Consider the following 12,319-nt stretch of genomic DNA (forward strand, 5'->3'; position numbering starts at 1 on the left):
ATTACAAGATTGGGTACCTTTCTGGGCATTTTGGCCATGATGGGCTAGAATGGAATAATATGGTGTGTGATGTAAGATTCTGTCCAAATTGATGGAATAATGAACAAGGCTCTTAGAGGCAGGAACTATCTGTCTCAGTAGGGTGCTCACGGGGAAGCAGTTTTCGGAAAGGCAGCAGGAAGAAAGGAAGGGGAAGTGTTCTGCAGTATGCGGGTCACAAGGACTGTCCTGGAAAAAATGCAGTCGGGGAGGTGGTGTCCCTCCCTAGGACCACTTGCTCAGCCCTGCCCTCCGGGGCTCTGAGCTAAGAGCAGCAGATCCTAAATGCCGCTGTGAGCCCCCTACCAAGTTACAAGCCCCGTAGCGGGGGAGCTTTGGCACTTAGCCCCACGTTGACCGGCTGGCTCTGGTTGGGGGACAGGGCTCCGTGTCTCAGACCCCACCGGCATTCGTGCTGGGCCTGGGGACTCGGCAGAACTGACCTGTGGCCTTGACATCTTTCCCAAGGCCAGCGCTGCTGCTGGCTGCAATCCCCAGAGGAGCCACCTTAGGACGAGGACCCCATTTCCTCTCTCTCGGCACGCGGTTCTTCTCACCAGACCTGTTTCTCTAAAGGTGCGGAATTCCTTGCCAGCCTCCATGCTTCAGCACCTGGACACAGGTGGGGTGCAGGTGGAAGTGACCCGCATCTCCAGCGGCAGCGTCGTGGTGGAGTTCAACTTGCTGGTCATCGCAGACGTGGATGTCCGGGAGGTGTCTGCCACGTTCCTGGCCGCCTTTCAGAATGCCCCTCTGCTGGAGGTGGTCGGAGGTGACCCCTTCATAACGGGTAGGCAGAGGCTGGACCCTGATGGCGGCTCACGCTGCAAAGGAGAGGCAGTGAAATCCTAGCCACTGGCTTTGTTCCTGAAAGACACGCCTCCTCTTGAGGGCTTCCCTGCGTTAGATGAGAATGTGACACAGATAGGACCCTCATCTCTCTTATTGCTCCTATGTTTTTTTTTTTAAAAAAAAGGTTTAAGGGTTGAAAAATCTTCGGGTGAACCTGCAAAGATTCCCGGGGATGCTGCAACCTTTCTGCAGGCTGCGTCCTGCCCCTCCCTCCTTTGCTGCTCTTCCATGGGCTGAGGGCAGACAGGTCCCTCTCTGCTGTCAGACTTCCTCCCAAGCACAGTTTCCAAGGAGATCCTAGGAAAAATAATTGAAAAGAAAAGCAGGGAGAAAAGGCAATTTAGAGTCTCTTCTCACATTGTATTAGTCAGCTGGAGTTGTAACAAAATACCACGGATGGAAACAACAGACATTTATTTTCTCACAGTTCTAGAGGCTGGGAGTCCAAGATCAAGGTGCCGGCTGATTTTGGTGAGGGCCCGCTCCTGACGTGTAGGCGGCCGCCCTCCTGCCGTGTCCTCACATGGCCTTTCCTCTGTGTGTGCAGAGGGGGAGTGCTCTGCTGTCTCTTTTTATAAGGACATCAGTCTTATGGGATCAGGGCCCCTCCCTAACGACCCCAGTTAACCTTAATTATCTCCTAAAGGGCCCACCTGCAAATGCAGTCACACTGGGGGTCAAGGCCTCAACACACAGATTTTGAGGACACACAGTTCAGACCCTAGCACATAGCATGCCTGGAATAAACGATAAAAAGCTTATAATTACATGTATGGATGAAGTCAAAGACAATATAGATGAATATTTTTCTGATCTTTGGAATGAGAAGGGTTAAGCCTGCAGAGGAAGAGCCTGGACTCTGACTCTATAAAAAGTTAAAGCTCTCATGTCAAACAAAACAGTCACCATTGTAAAGCAAGCAGTGAACCAAAAAGTAATTTCAACAATCTGATGAAGTATTATATCCTAAATAAAGAGCGATCACACACATTGGTAATAAAATACTAAGAACCCAAAAGACACAGGCACAAAAGACCCAAATAGACCATATGTGAAAGATGACTCCCACATGACTAACAAAGATGGAAGAATCAAAGGCATTCCCATTAAAATGAGTTACTCTTTTTGCCCATCTACAAGGAATTTTTTTTTTTTTAAAGATAATCCTGATAGCGAAGCAGCCCCTGCACACAATGCTGGGAGAATAGGATTTGCTCACACTTCCTGGTATTTGTCAAGAGCTTTAAAAATGTTTCATCCACTTTGTTTTTTTGTTTTTTTGTTTTTTTTTACTTTGCTTTTTTGTTTTTGTTTTTGTTTTTTTAATTTTTAGTGGAGTACAGTTGATGTACAATGTTGCGTTAGTTTCTGCTGTACAGCAAAGTGAATCAGTTATACATATATACCTATCCACTCTTTTTTAGATTCTTTTCCCATATAGGTCATTACAGAGTATTGAATAGAGTTCCCTGTGCTATACAGCAGGTCCTTATTAATTACCTATTTTATATCTAGTAGTGTGTATATGTCAATCCCAGTCTCTCAATGTATCCCTTCCTCACCCCCTGGGGAACCATAAGTTTGTTTTTTACATCTGTGATTCTATTTCTGTTGTGTAAATAAGTTCACTTGTACCAATTTTTTAGATTCCACCAATAAGCTATATCATAATGATATTTGTCTTTCTTCCTTAATGTTTTATCCTGCTTATTGCATGTAGCACATGATCATAGCACTTATAGGACTCCATCCTAAGGAAACAGAACTCATGTGGACTATAGTTTACATGCAAAGACATTCTTCTCAGTGTTACTTTAAAAGCAGAAGATTGGAAATAACCCACAGTCCCGTAATAGGGAAGGTAGTAAGTCAATTTTGGTAATCCATGCCATGGACTATCAGGCAATTATTAAAAATGCGGTTTGCTGAGATAGAAAATATTCCTGACCCAAGGAAATGGGATGGAAGCAGGACTCACGTTTGTGTATAAAACGTGATCTTAGCTGCATTGCAGTCTGCCTTTCAAAAGGCTGGAAAGGAATACACCAACATGCAAACACTTACACCTGGGAGGTGGCCTCACGGGGGGATTTTATGTTCTTTGCTAAGCTGTCCTGGTTTTTATCCATTTTCTGCAGTAAAGCCGCATTATGGTTCATAAGGTAATTGAGCTTAGAGATGAAAGCAAGTGTGTGCCGGGGTCCCTCTGCCTGATACCAGGGTCCAGGTGGGGCCCGTTGGTCTCCTGGTCTCCAGGGAGCTGAGGGGATGCTGAGCTGCCTGCACCCTCCCCCACCCCCCGCATCCGCCCCCATCATTCTCCTTCCAGAACAGCCCCTGCAGACTTCCTGCCACCCGCCTCCCACCCCCATCCCCGGCAGAAAATCGGGGTACCGCCCTGTCTCCTGAACCCTGCAGAACTGGCCATCTTTGCTATCATTTGATAATTTTAACCTTGGTTCCTGAGATGCAGGCTGCCTGTAACAGTGGGCAGAGCCGCGATGCTCAAGCCTCCTGTGAGGGTTTCCTGTCTTGTTTCCTAAACGCTGCAGATTACGATGAGTGTGACAGCGGGGAGGACGACTGCGCCCCGGGCTCCTCCTGCCGCAACAGCCTGGGGTCCTTCACCTGCAGCTGCGAGGGAGGCACCCCCGACCTCCCCGTGGAATATTCTGGAAGACCCTGCGAAGGTAATAGCCTCAGGATCCCTTGTCCGGAATACGCTCAGATAGCCTGTTCTTTGAAGGACATTCATCCCCAAAGTGCGTATTTTCTAAACGAGATTGGCATGTTTTTATGTCTTGGGCAAGTTTCCGTGTGTGTGCACACGTGCAAGCATGCATACGTGCACATGTGCATGTGTGTACACATGTGTGCAGTGTGCACAATGCATTGTGTACACACGTGCAAAATGCATATTGCACACGTGCATGTGTGCACACATGTGCAATGCACATGTGCACAATGCATGTGTGTACACATGTGTGTACCGTGCATGTGTGTGCACATGTGTGCACCACGTGTGTTTGTGTGTGTGTGTGCACATGCCTGTGCCGCCCCATCCTTCCACATCCCTCCAGCCTTCTGGGCGGTGCCTCATCTCCGAGTGCTTCTTCTGATGCCCTTGATGAGAAAATACACACATCAACTCAGGTGCGTCCTCTCAGATGCTAAAAGATGATCTTGCAAAACATACAGCCTGTGTGACAAATGACACATGACATGGAAGCGTTTCTACTCAGCCCCACTGTCCACGCAGCACTTTTCCCATTACATGGGGCCTTCGTGGATTCACTGTTGACCCTGAGATGGCCCCTGCCATCCAGGGATCTGTGGTCAAGTAGAGGAGACAGATGCTTATAGGAGTGAACACTGTGTCTCAAGGAATATGGAATATGCTCTACTTGAGGCAGAAGCAGGAGGCCCTGAGGAGACTAAGTTGTTTCAGTCCCGTGAGTGTGGTCAGGGAAGGCTTCCTGGAAGAGGTGTCTTCCAGCTAGTCTTAAAGGATGGCTCAGACAGCACCAGCAGAGGGGGCTGAGGTGGGGCAGGGTGTGGTGGGTGGGTGCAACAGTAAGAACAGAGCTGTTGAAGGCGGGCATGGTCCAGGCACGCAGCGTGGTCTGGCTGCAGCGTGGTGCCTACAGGAGATGGGTGGGAGAGAGGGGGAGCACCCCGCCCAGCGAGGCCGGGTGAGGCCAGTTGAGAAGGCTGTTAACGCCACGAGCAGGGGTTTGGACTGCATCCTGGGGCCGGGGAGCCAGGTGAGCAGCACCTTGAGATGAGAGGGCAGATGCCGGGGTGGCAGGCGGCAGAGCCGGGCCGTAGAGGAGGCTCCGGGAGGGCTGAGGCATGTCCTGGGTCTGCCCTCCGAGGACGGTGGATGCTCTTACAGAGCCTCGTGTTCTTCTAGAGGTCGAAACCCAGTGTGTTTTAGGGAAGCAGGAAGCTGAAGTAGGAGCAAGGGACGCAAGGATCCAGAAAGTAAACTTCATTAAACCAGTTTGCAGATAAGACTCAGGGGCCCCCAGGGGTGATGGCTGATCCCAAGCCCATGGGTTCAGCACACGCCCAGTGTCAGCCTGGGAGAGTCTGGGAGGGCAGGGGACCCCTCAGTCCCCCAGCCACGGGGGCCACGGTGAACCAGGGCAGGCCCAGATGCCTGGGCTGGCAGGAACATGCAACACGCACGTGTGTGGCTCTGCTGGCACGTGCGACCCCGGTGTGCGCTGCTGCAGGGTGCAGAGTGGTCCGCCTGCTGTCTGCTTCCTGCCCTGCCCCCACCCTGTGCCACCTTGCTGGCCAGGCTCACATGGCTGTCCTGAAGCACAGACCCACCCTATGCCTTTGTCTCCTCGTGCCTTGCAGGCGACTCTCCTGGCAACACATCCCAGATCCCCGGCCCAGAGCAGCCCCCTACCCCAGCAGGACCTGGGGCTGCCTCTGTGCAGGGTGCCCGCCCAGCCCCCCAGGGCCTGTCCCCACGGCTGAACCTGACCGGGGCCGTCAGGGTGCTCTGTGAGATCGAGAAGGTGGCCATCGCCATCCAGAGACGCTTCCTGCAGCAGGAGTCCATCCCTGAATCCTCCCTGTACCTGGGACACCCGTCCTGCAATGTCAGCGACCACAACAGCACACACGTGATCCTGGTGGCCGCGTGGGGCGAGTGCGGAACCGTCGTGCAGAGTGTGAGGCCGGGCTCAGACCCACCATGGGGCGCGGGGAGGGGGCTCCGGGAGGCTGGATCTCGATCCGGGGAGGGTCCGCGTGTGGCCTGGGGGGCCAGGAAGACCCTGCACCCCGAGGCCTCCGACTCTAAGTGCAGGAGGACCCAGCCAAGGGTTAGAATAGGACCGAGCTCTCACCGGGGACCAGGCTGCACCCTGGTGCAGGGATTCTGGTGGAAAGTCAGGGTTTACAAAAGCCTCCCAGTGATTTTGATGCACAGGAGGGGTGGAGAGCCAGTGGGGGAGGAGAAAGGGCAGGAAAGCCAGGAGCCTGTGCGTGAACGTGTGTGCCTGTGTACACGTGTGCACGTGTATGAAAACATGTTCGTGTGCATGTGCATAGGTGAGTGTGCGTGTGTGCATGTGCGTAGGCGAGCGTGTGTGTGCGCATGCGTGCACGTGTATAAGCATGTGTCCGTGTGCATGTGTGTTGGCGAGCATGTGTGTGCATGTGGGAGTGTGTTTGTGAAGAATGTGTGAACGGTTGTATGTGCCCGTGCATTGGTGGGGATGCGGGGTGGCTGGAGAGCCGTGGCCCATCCAAAATCTCCTTACTTGAGGGCCTTTCCTCTGTAGCGCAGTGCGGGGAGTGGGCTTGTCCTGGCCGGGAGGCATTCGCATCTCATGTGCAGAGAGGGGCTCCCATGCCTCCCCGAGTGCTGGGGTGACTCTGGGCTGGGGGTCCTGGGCCCATGTCAGCACCTCTGGTTTGCAGCATCCATCACGTGGTGGGCTGATGGCTCCAGGTCCTGCGTCTTCAAATGCTGCCTCTAGGCCACAGTGACGCTCCTGCACCCCTCACCCCCCATCCTTCCCGCTCCCCACGCTTGGCCGCTGCTTTCAAGGCCACGCCAGGCCGACGGGCAGCACCTTCCATGGGTCCAGCCAGCGCCGGGCACGGGGAGAGCGGAAACAGCATCGGGCGGTGTTGTCCCTGGAGAGATGTGAGGTCCTGGCACGGGAGGTGCCTTCACCCAGTAGAGCAGGGTGGGGCTGGGCTTCCTGGGCCCGGGGGGGGGGGAGGGGCCTTCTGGAAGGAGGCTGAAGTGGTCCCAAGGGGTGTATGGGGGGTGGACCATGACCCCAGGGGGCAAGTGCAGATAGCCGGATGAGGGAGGCCAGAAATGGGGGAGGCTTTACAAGGTGGAGGGAGTCTGAGTGGCTCTGGCCAGTGGGACGGCTGGGCCTGGGTGGGATGGCGGCCCGAAGGTGAAGGGCCTCCTGTGGGAGGTGGGCTGGGGGACGGTCTCAGCAGGGGCCCGGCCATGGCACTGGGGGGAAGGTGGTCCTCAGGGATGCTGAGCTGCTGGGCTGGGCGGGGGTGGGGCTGAGGGTCTCCGGCTTTGCTTCCTAGCACAGGGGTGGAGAGGGAACCGGGCCTTGAGGACCCCAAGGACCTGCTGGCTGGGTGTCTAGCCCCCTCATCACCCCCAGGCCAGGTGTTGTCATCCACGTTTAACCAGTGGGACCTGGAGGCTCACCAAGGTCTATGGGGGCGGTGGTCAAGGTCAAGGTCTCCTGGCCTCCGAGGACCAGCCCTGCGGCCTCTGCGACTCTGCCTCTCCAGGGGCCTAGATGGCACGGGGTGGGCAAGGGACCCTCACCCTCAGAGGCTCTGGTTGGAGCCCTGGGTGAGCTCCCTCGTGGGGCAGGTGAGCCCACGCTCTGGATGGGCTAGGCTTGCTGATGACCCCAGGTCAGGGGCACAGGGAGGCGACATCGCGGGCTGAAGGGCTCAGAGTTGGCGTGGGCTTCAGTAGGAAGTGCCCTGGGGAGGGGAGGCAGGGCAGACACAGTGGGGGACTTCTCGCAGAAGAGACCCGGGGAGGGCAGGCAGGGGACACGGGGCACGGGGCAACGGCAGCTCCAAGGTACCAGCCTGCCTGGAGGTCAGACACGGGCGAGTGCTGCCCGGGCAGCTGGAGGACCACGCGCACCTGCGGGCCCGGCTGGCCGCCCTCAGGCGTGATTCCACCTTCCCCTTGATGGGGGTGGGGTGGTCCTCAGACCCACACACAGGGCCGCTGGGTTGACGGACCAGCTGGGACGTTTCCAGTGACCACATCCTTCATCAGTCCCCCTCCAAGCCCTCCAGCCAGCACAACTGAAAAATAACCAGGGTTTGGCTTCTCTTTCTTAAAGATTCCTAAGACTCTCACCTGGAGGTGGGCGCACGGAGAGGGGGCAAGCAGCCATGGTGGGAGGTGCGGAGTGCGGGGGGCCGCAGCTTCTGGGCGACTTCCGTTCTGAGCCAGAGTCTGCACACAAGCTGGCGGGGGGCGGGCACGGGTGTGGGCAGAGCTGCCGCTGTGGTTCTCAGGTCCACGTTGGTGCAGGACCTGCAGACCTCAAGTGACAGATGCTAGAAAATAAGACAGTCCTGCCCGCAGTGCTCAGGTGCGATGGGCCGGCCAGGCTGCCCTCGGGGGAGTCAGCGCCTCCTACTCGGAGGCACAGACACAAGGCTGCAGGCGTGGGCTCTCCCACTTGCTTGTTTTTCCGTGGTAGACAAACACCTGGTTTAGCAATTAAATTCAGTGAAATTCAGGGTCCTTTCAGAGCAGAGGGAAATTCATCTCTTATGAGTCATCCAGGCCCTGGAAACCACAGGAACTCTTCTGTGTTCTGAAATTTGTCAAAAACTAAGTTTCCCCCTGGAGACATAGTTATACAAATACAACAGATTAGATACGGTTAGCAGGTTCTTCCTCTTTTTTGGGGGGAAGGGGGTTAAATTTTATTGACCTCCTTGTTTTTAAAAAAAGTTAAATTTAAGGTCTCATCTCTCAGTTTAATGTACTATATACATCAGACTATGTTTCATCCTATCTACGTTTCCGTTAAATTTAAGGTCTCACCTCTCAGTTTGATATACCATATTCAGATGGTTTAGAGTATGACTAGGAAGAGAGAAGTTAGCCCGTGCCCCAGAGATTCACGAAGTACAGAATCATCTTCATAAATACGTGTAAAATTCTTGTGAAGATAGCAGGGGACTGTCCAGGTTTTCTGAGGCATTTTTCAAAGTGAGTCAAGGCACATAATGTCCACCACCGTGAGGACACATGTTCTAAACTTGGTGCCTCTAATACAGCCCAATCCGAGACGTGGCTTCATGGCTATTGTAAAACTAATGTGCTGAATGAGGGTCTGCTTCTGAGCTGAAGAAACCACAGGACCTGTAAACATCATGCAGATAATTAAAAATAGGAGATACGAACACAAGCACTTTATTTTAAAAAGCAAACAAAGAAGATAGCGTCAATTCAAATGTGTTTAAATGTTTCCATTTTGGATCGTTCAATTAAGAACCTATCCACCTTTGTTCCCAGAAGCTAATGCATCAGGAATCTCTACCAAGGAAAATGAATTCTAAAAATTACTATGACTTTCAATCATTCTAATTTCAGCATCTGTATAAAAACTTAGAGAGACTAATAATATTCAACAGCTAAAGATTCTTTTTAAAAAAGTTTTTATTCCAGTTTTATTGAGATGTAATTGACATACAGCCTGTATAAGTTTCAGATGTACAGCATGATGATTTGACTTACGTACATCATGAAATGGTTATTACAGTTTAAATGAACATCTGTCGTCTCATATAGAAACAAAATTAAAGAAATAGAAAAAACTTTTTTCCTTGGCGTGAGAACTCTGAGGGTTTACCCTCTTCACCACTTTCATATATAAAGTACAGCAGTGCTAATTATATTTATCATGACATTCCTAGTACTTCTTACTTGCAGACTTTAACCAATTTATTTTAACTCGATTCCTTTGGTGAGGGCTTGCTCTCTAATTTTCAGAAATGTACTTGGGGATTATTTGGGGAAGAATCTAATCTATTGTTTGGGGTATCATCTGATCTAGTCTGTCTCTGGTTCTCTTTTAATGAAGAAAGCGGATACAGGAAATAGGCTAAACCAGATGTCACGACGTTATGTTCTCTTTTGCAATTTATACTGGGAAAAAGTTGTCAAGGTTTTCATATTTGTGGGGATAAGCTTTAAACAACCCCTGCACCCAGAACTGTGGTCCGTAGCCATGTCGGGGGCCTGCTGGGGCCCAGGAGCTCACTCGTTTCCCGTCTGTGTTCAGAACATGACGAATACGGTGGTGAGGACCACGCTGAGGAACGACCTGTCCCCAGAGGGCATCATCCATCACCTGAAGATCCTGAGCCCCATCCACTGTGCCTTCCAGAATGACCTCCTGACGTCATCGGGCTACACTCCGGAGTGGGGGTGAGTGCAGAGGTCTCTCCCCAATTCCCTGCAGCTCACGTTCCTCCCAGCACCATCACTTGGGGGTTTCTTTAGGGTTTTAATCACTTGAGGACCCTTCTGAGAGACTGAACATACAAAAGGCAGTGGCCAAGACTTGATTAATAACTGCCAGCTTCCCTAGATTTGTCCCCATTTCCAGTTTAGAACCAACCAGGGAAAGCCAGATCTGTTCCCCTAGCCAGTCACATAGGATGCCCCCATCAGGGCACGCCTGTCTCCCTGTTTCCCCTGTGAAGCTCACCCCTCCTCTGCCTGCCTTTGAGTCTCCACCAAACTCTAGTGACCGGGGCTGACCCCAGCCCTAGCCAGCTCAAAAAAAAATAGCCTTTCTTTTCTTGTTCTCATTTGGGTGGTCTTCTTTTAATTCCATCTTTCTTTGGAGTATTTCGGGGAGAAATGGGAACAGGAGGGTCACAGAAGCAGACCCCCCCCTGCAAACGCTCCCTCTTGCAGGGTTTACACCATCATCGAGGACCTCCATGGTGCTGGAAGTTTTGTCACTGAAATGCAGTTATTTATTGGAGACTCTCCTATTCCTCAAAATTATACCGTGTCTGCCAGTGATGACGTCAAGATTGAAGTAGGGCTCTATAAACAGAAAAGCAACCTCAAGGTGGTCCTGACCGAGTGCTGGGCAACGCCATCCAGCAATGCCAGGGACCCGGTCATGTTTGGCTTCATTAACAACAGGTAGGGGCTCAGGGGGCACTGGGCACCCACCCCCTCTGTGTAACCTTCTTTGGACCCTCTGAATTTCCAGACGTGCATGGATGCAGACCCGGGTTTTAGGTGGTGCCCTCAGGAGACCCTCCTCTTGGGAACTGGAGACCTAGCCATCCTTGCCTTCTTGGAGCCTAGTGGGGATGCCCTGTGTGCACTCAGGTGCACGGTAAGGAAACTCACCTGGGAACAAGGACAGGAGGGCCAGTTTAGAACTAATGAGCCACTTTCCCTCTTCCCAGCTGCCCTATCCCCAATACACACACGAATGTGATTGAGAACGGGAACTCCAACAAGGCCCAGTTTAAGCTGAAAATCTTTTCCTTCATCAACAACTCCATAGTCTATCTGCACTGCAAACTCCGCATCTGCATGGAATCCCCTGGAACCACGTGCAAAATAGTAGGTGTTTTGCTGTTCTAAACCTCTGGACTCATCCTCTTTGTTATGAGGAGGGTTGCTCTGTGATCAGAAGCCCAGGGCCTGGGCATTTCTGGGGCCAGACTTCAGGGAGGAGGTGCTGGGCCCTGCAGACTTGGCCCTTAAAAGACATGAAATGAGGTTTCAATGGTGGGCAGTCCTGGGTGGAGAACCAGTGTCGCTGGGCAGCTAACTTGAGTCCTTCCTTAGACCATACCATTCCACTGGCCATCACATCAGACCTTGCTTGTCATGGTGCTGTAATGCTTCTCCTCCAGGTGATCGAATGCATATTTCGGTGTAAAAATGTTATTTTAATTTGAAATTATTTTTAGCAAGTCGATAGCACACTGCTGAATCCTAGCCACGAGGTTATTTAATCAGGTTTTTGTTCTTTCCTGTTCAGCATTTATGCTGGGATTATGAATAACTTTACATTCTCATTTCCTCAGAACTTTGAATTTGAAATGTGCTTTGCACTTCTGGGTTGGAGAGTTATTCTTCATCCACAGACAAGTATGTGAAGTGATTGTCATGTGTCACCTGTGGCTGGGGAAGGCACGGAGGGCTCTGCTGGCCTTTGGTTCAGCAACTGCATATTTCTCTCTCCTTTGGGGACGCGTTTGTTCCTGTGCTCCTTACGAAACTTGGGCGGTTTTCCTGGGTGATCAGAGCCAAACATCAGTCAGAATGCACAGCAGAAGAAATCCAGTGAGCCCTGATTTTGCTGTCACTTTTTCTCAGACAGTAGGTCTTCTGGAACAACAGTAGGAAAGGAACACAGACTCCTGGTGCCTGCCCGCTGAGGGGCTCCAAGCCTGTATCAGCCCCTTAGAAACCCTAGGGTGTTAATGACCACGACAGCTTTGACAAGGAGCTTCCAGTTCTCAAATTCTCTACACTATGAGCTTCACGTATTTCTTTCCAAGCTCCTCTAGGATGGGCGTTGTATTGGTTTCCTGGGGCTGCTGTAACGAAGTACTGCAGGCTGGGCAGCTTAAATAACATAAATCTATCCTTGCACAGTCGAGGCTGGAAGTCTGAGATCAAGGTGTCGTCGGCTGGGCCGTTCCTTGTGAGGCTGGGGGAGAATCTGTTCCAGGTCCAGCTCCCTGACTGATCGATGCCACCTTCCCCCTGTGTCTTCACATGTCTTCCCTCTGTGCATATCTGTGTCTGTGTTCAAATCTCCTCTTTTTACAAGCACACAGTCATATTGGATTAGGGCCCACCCTAATGACCTCATCTTAACTTGATCGTCTGCAAAGACCC

The 12,319-nt window shown here is 52.0% G+C and overlaps 1 protein-coding gene across 1 annotated transcript in view; it reads left to right on the top strand.

Annotated features, from left to right (window-relative positions):
- The window catches only part of UMODL1 (uromodulin like 1), a 46,781-nt gene that overhangs the window by 26,667 nt on the left and 7,795 nt on the right, over positions 1-12,319 (top strand). Inside the window, exons 11-16 of the mRNA XM_057545539.1 lie at positions 616-829; positions 3,444-3,581; positions 5,260-5,579; positions 9,720-9,865; positions 10,361-10,597; positions 10,870-11,029. Of these exons, the coding sequence (XP_057401522.1) occupies positions 616-829; positions 3,444-3,581; positions 5,260-5,579; positions 9,720-9,865; positions 10,361-10,597; positions 10,870-11,029 (1,215 nt within the window). The remainder of the gene's footprint in view (positions 1-615; positions 830-3,443; positions 3,582-5,259; positions 5,580-9,719; positions 9,866-10,360; positions 10,598-10,869; positions 11,030-12,319) is intronic.

The sequence above is a fragment of the Balaenoptera acutorostrata genome, chromosome 4, assembly GCF_949987535.1.
Source record: "Balaenoptera acutorostrata chromosome 4, mBalAcu1.1, whole genome shotgun sequence".
Taxonomy (NCBI): Eukaryota; Metazoa; Chordata; class Mammalia; order Artiodactyla; family Balaenopteridae; genus Balaenoptera; species Balaenoptera acutorostrata.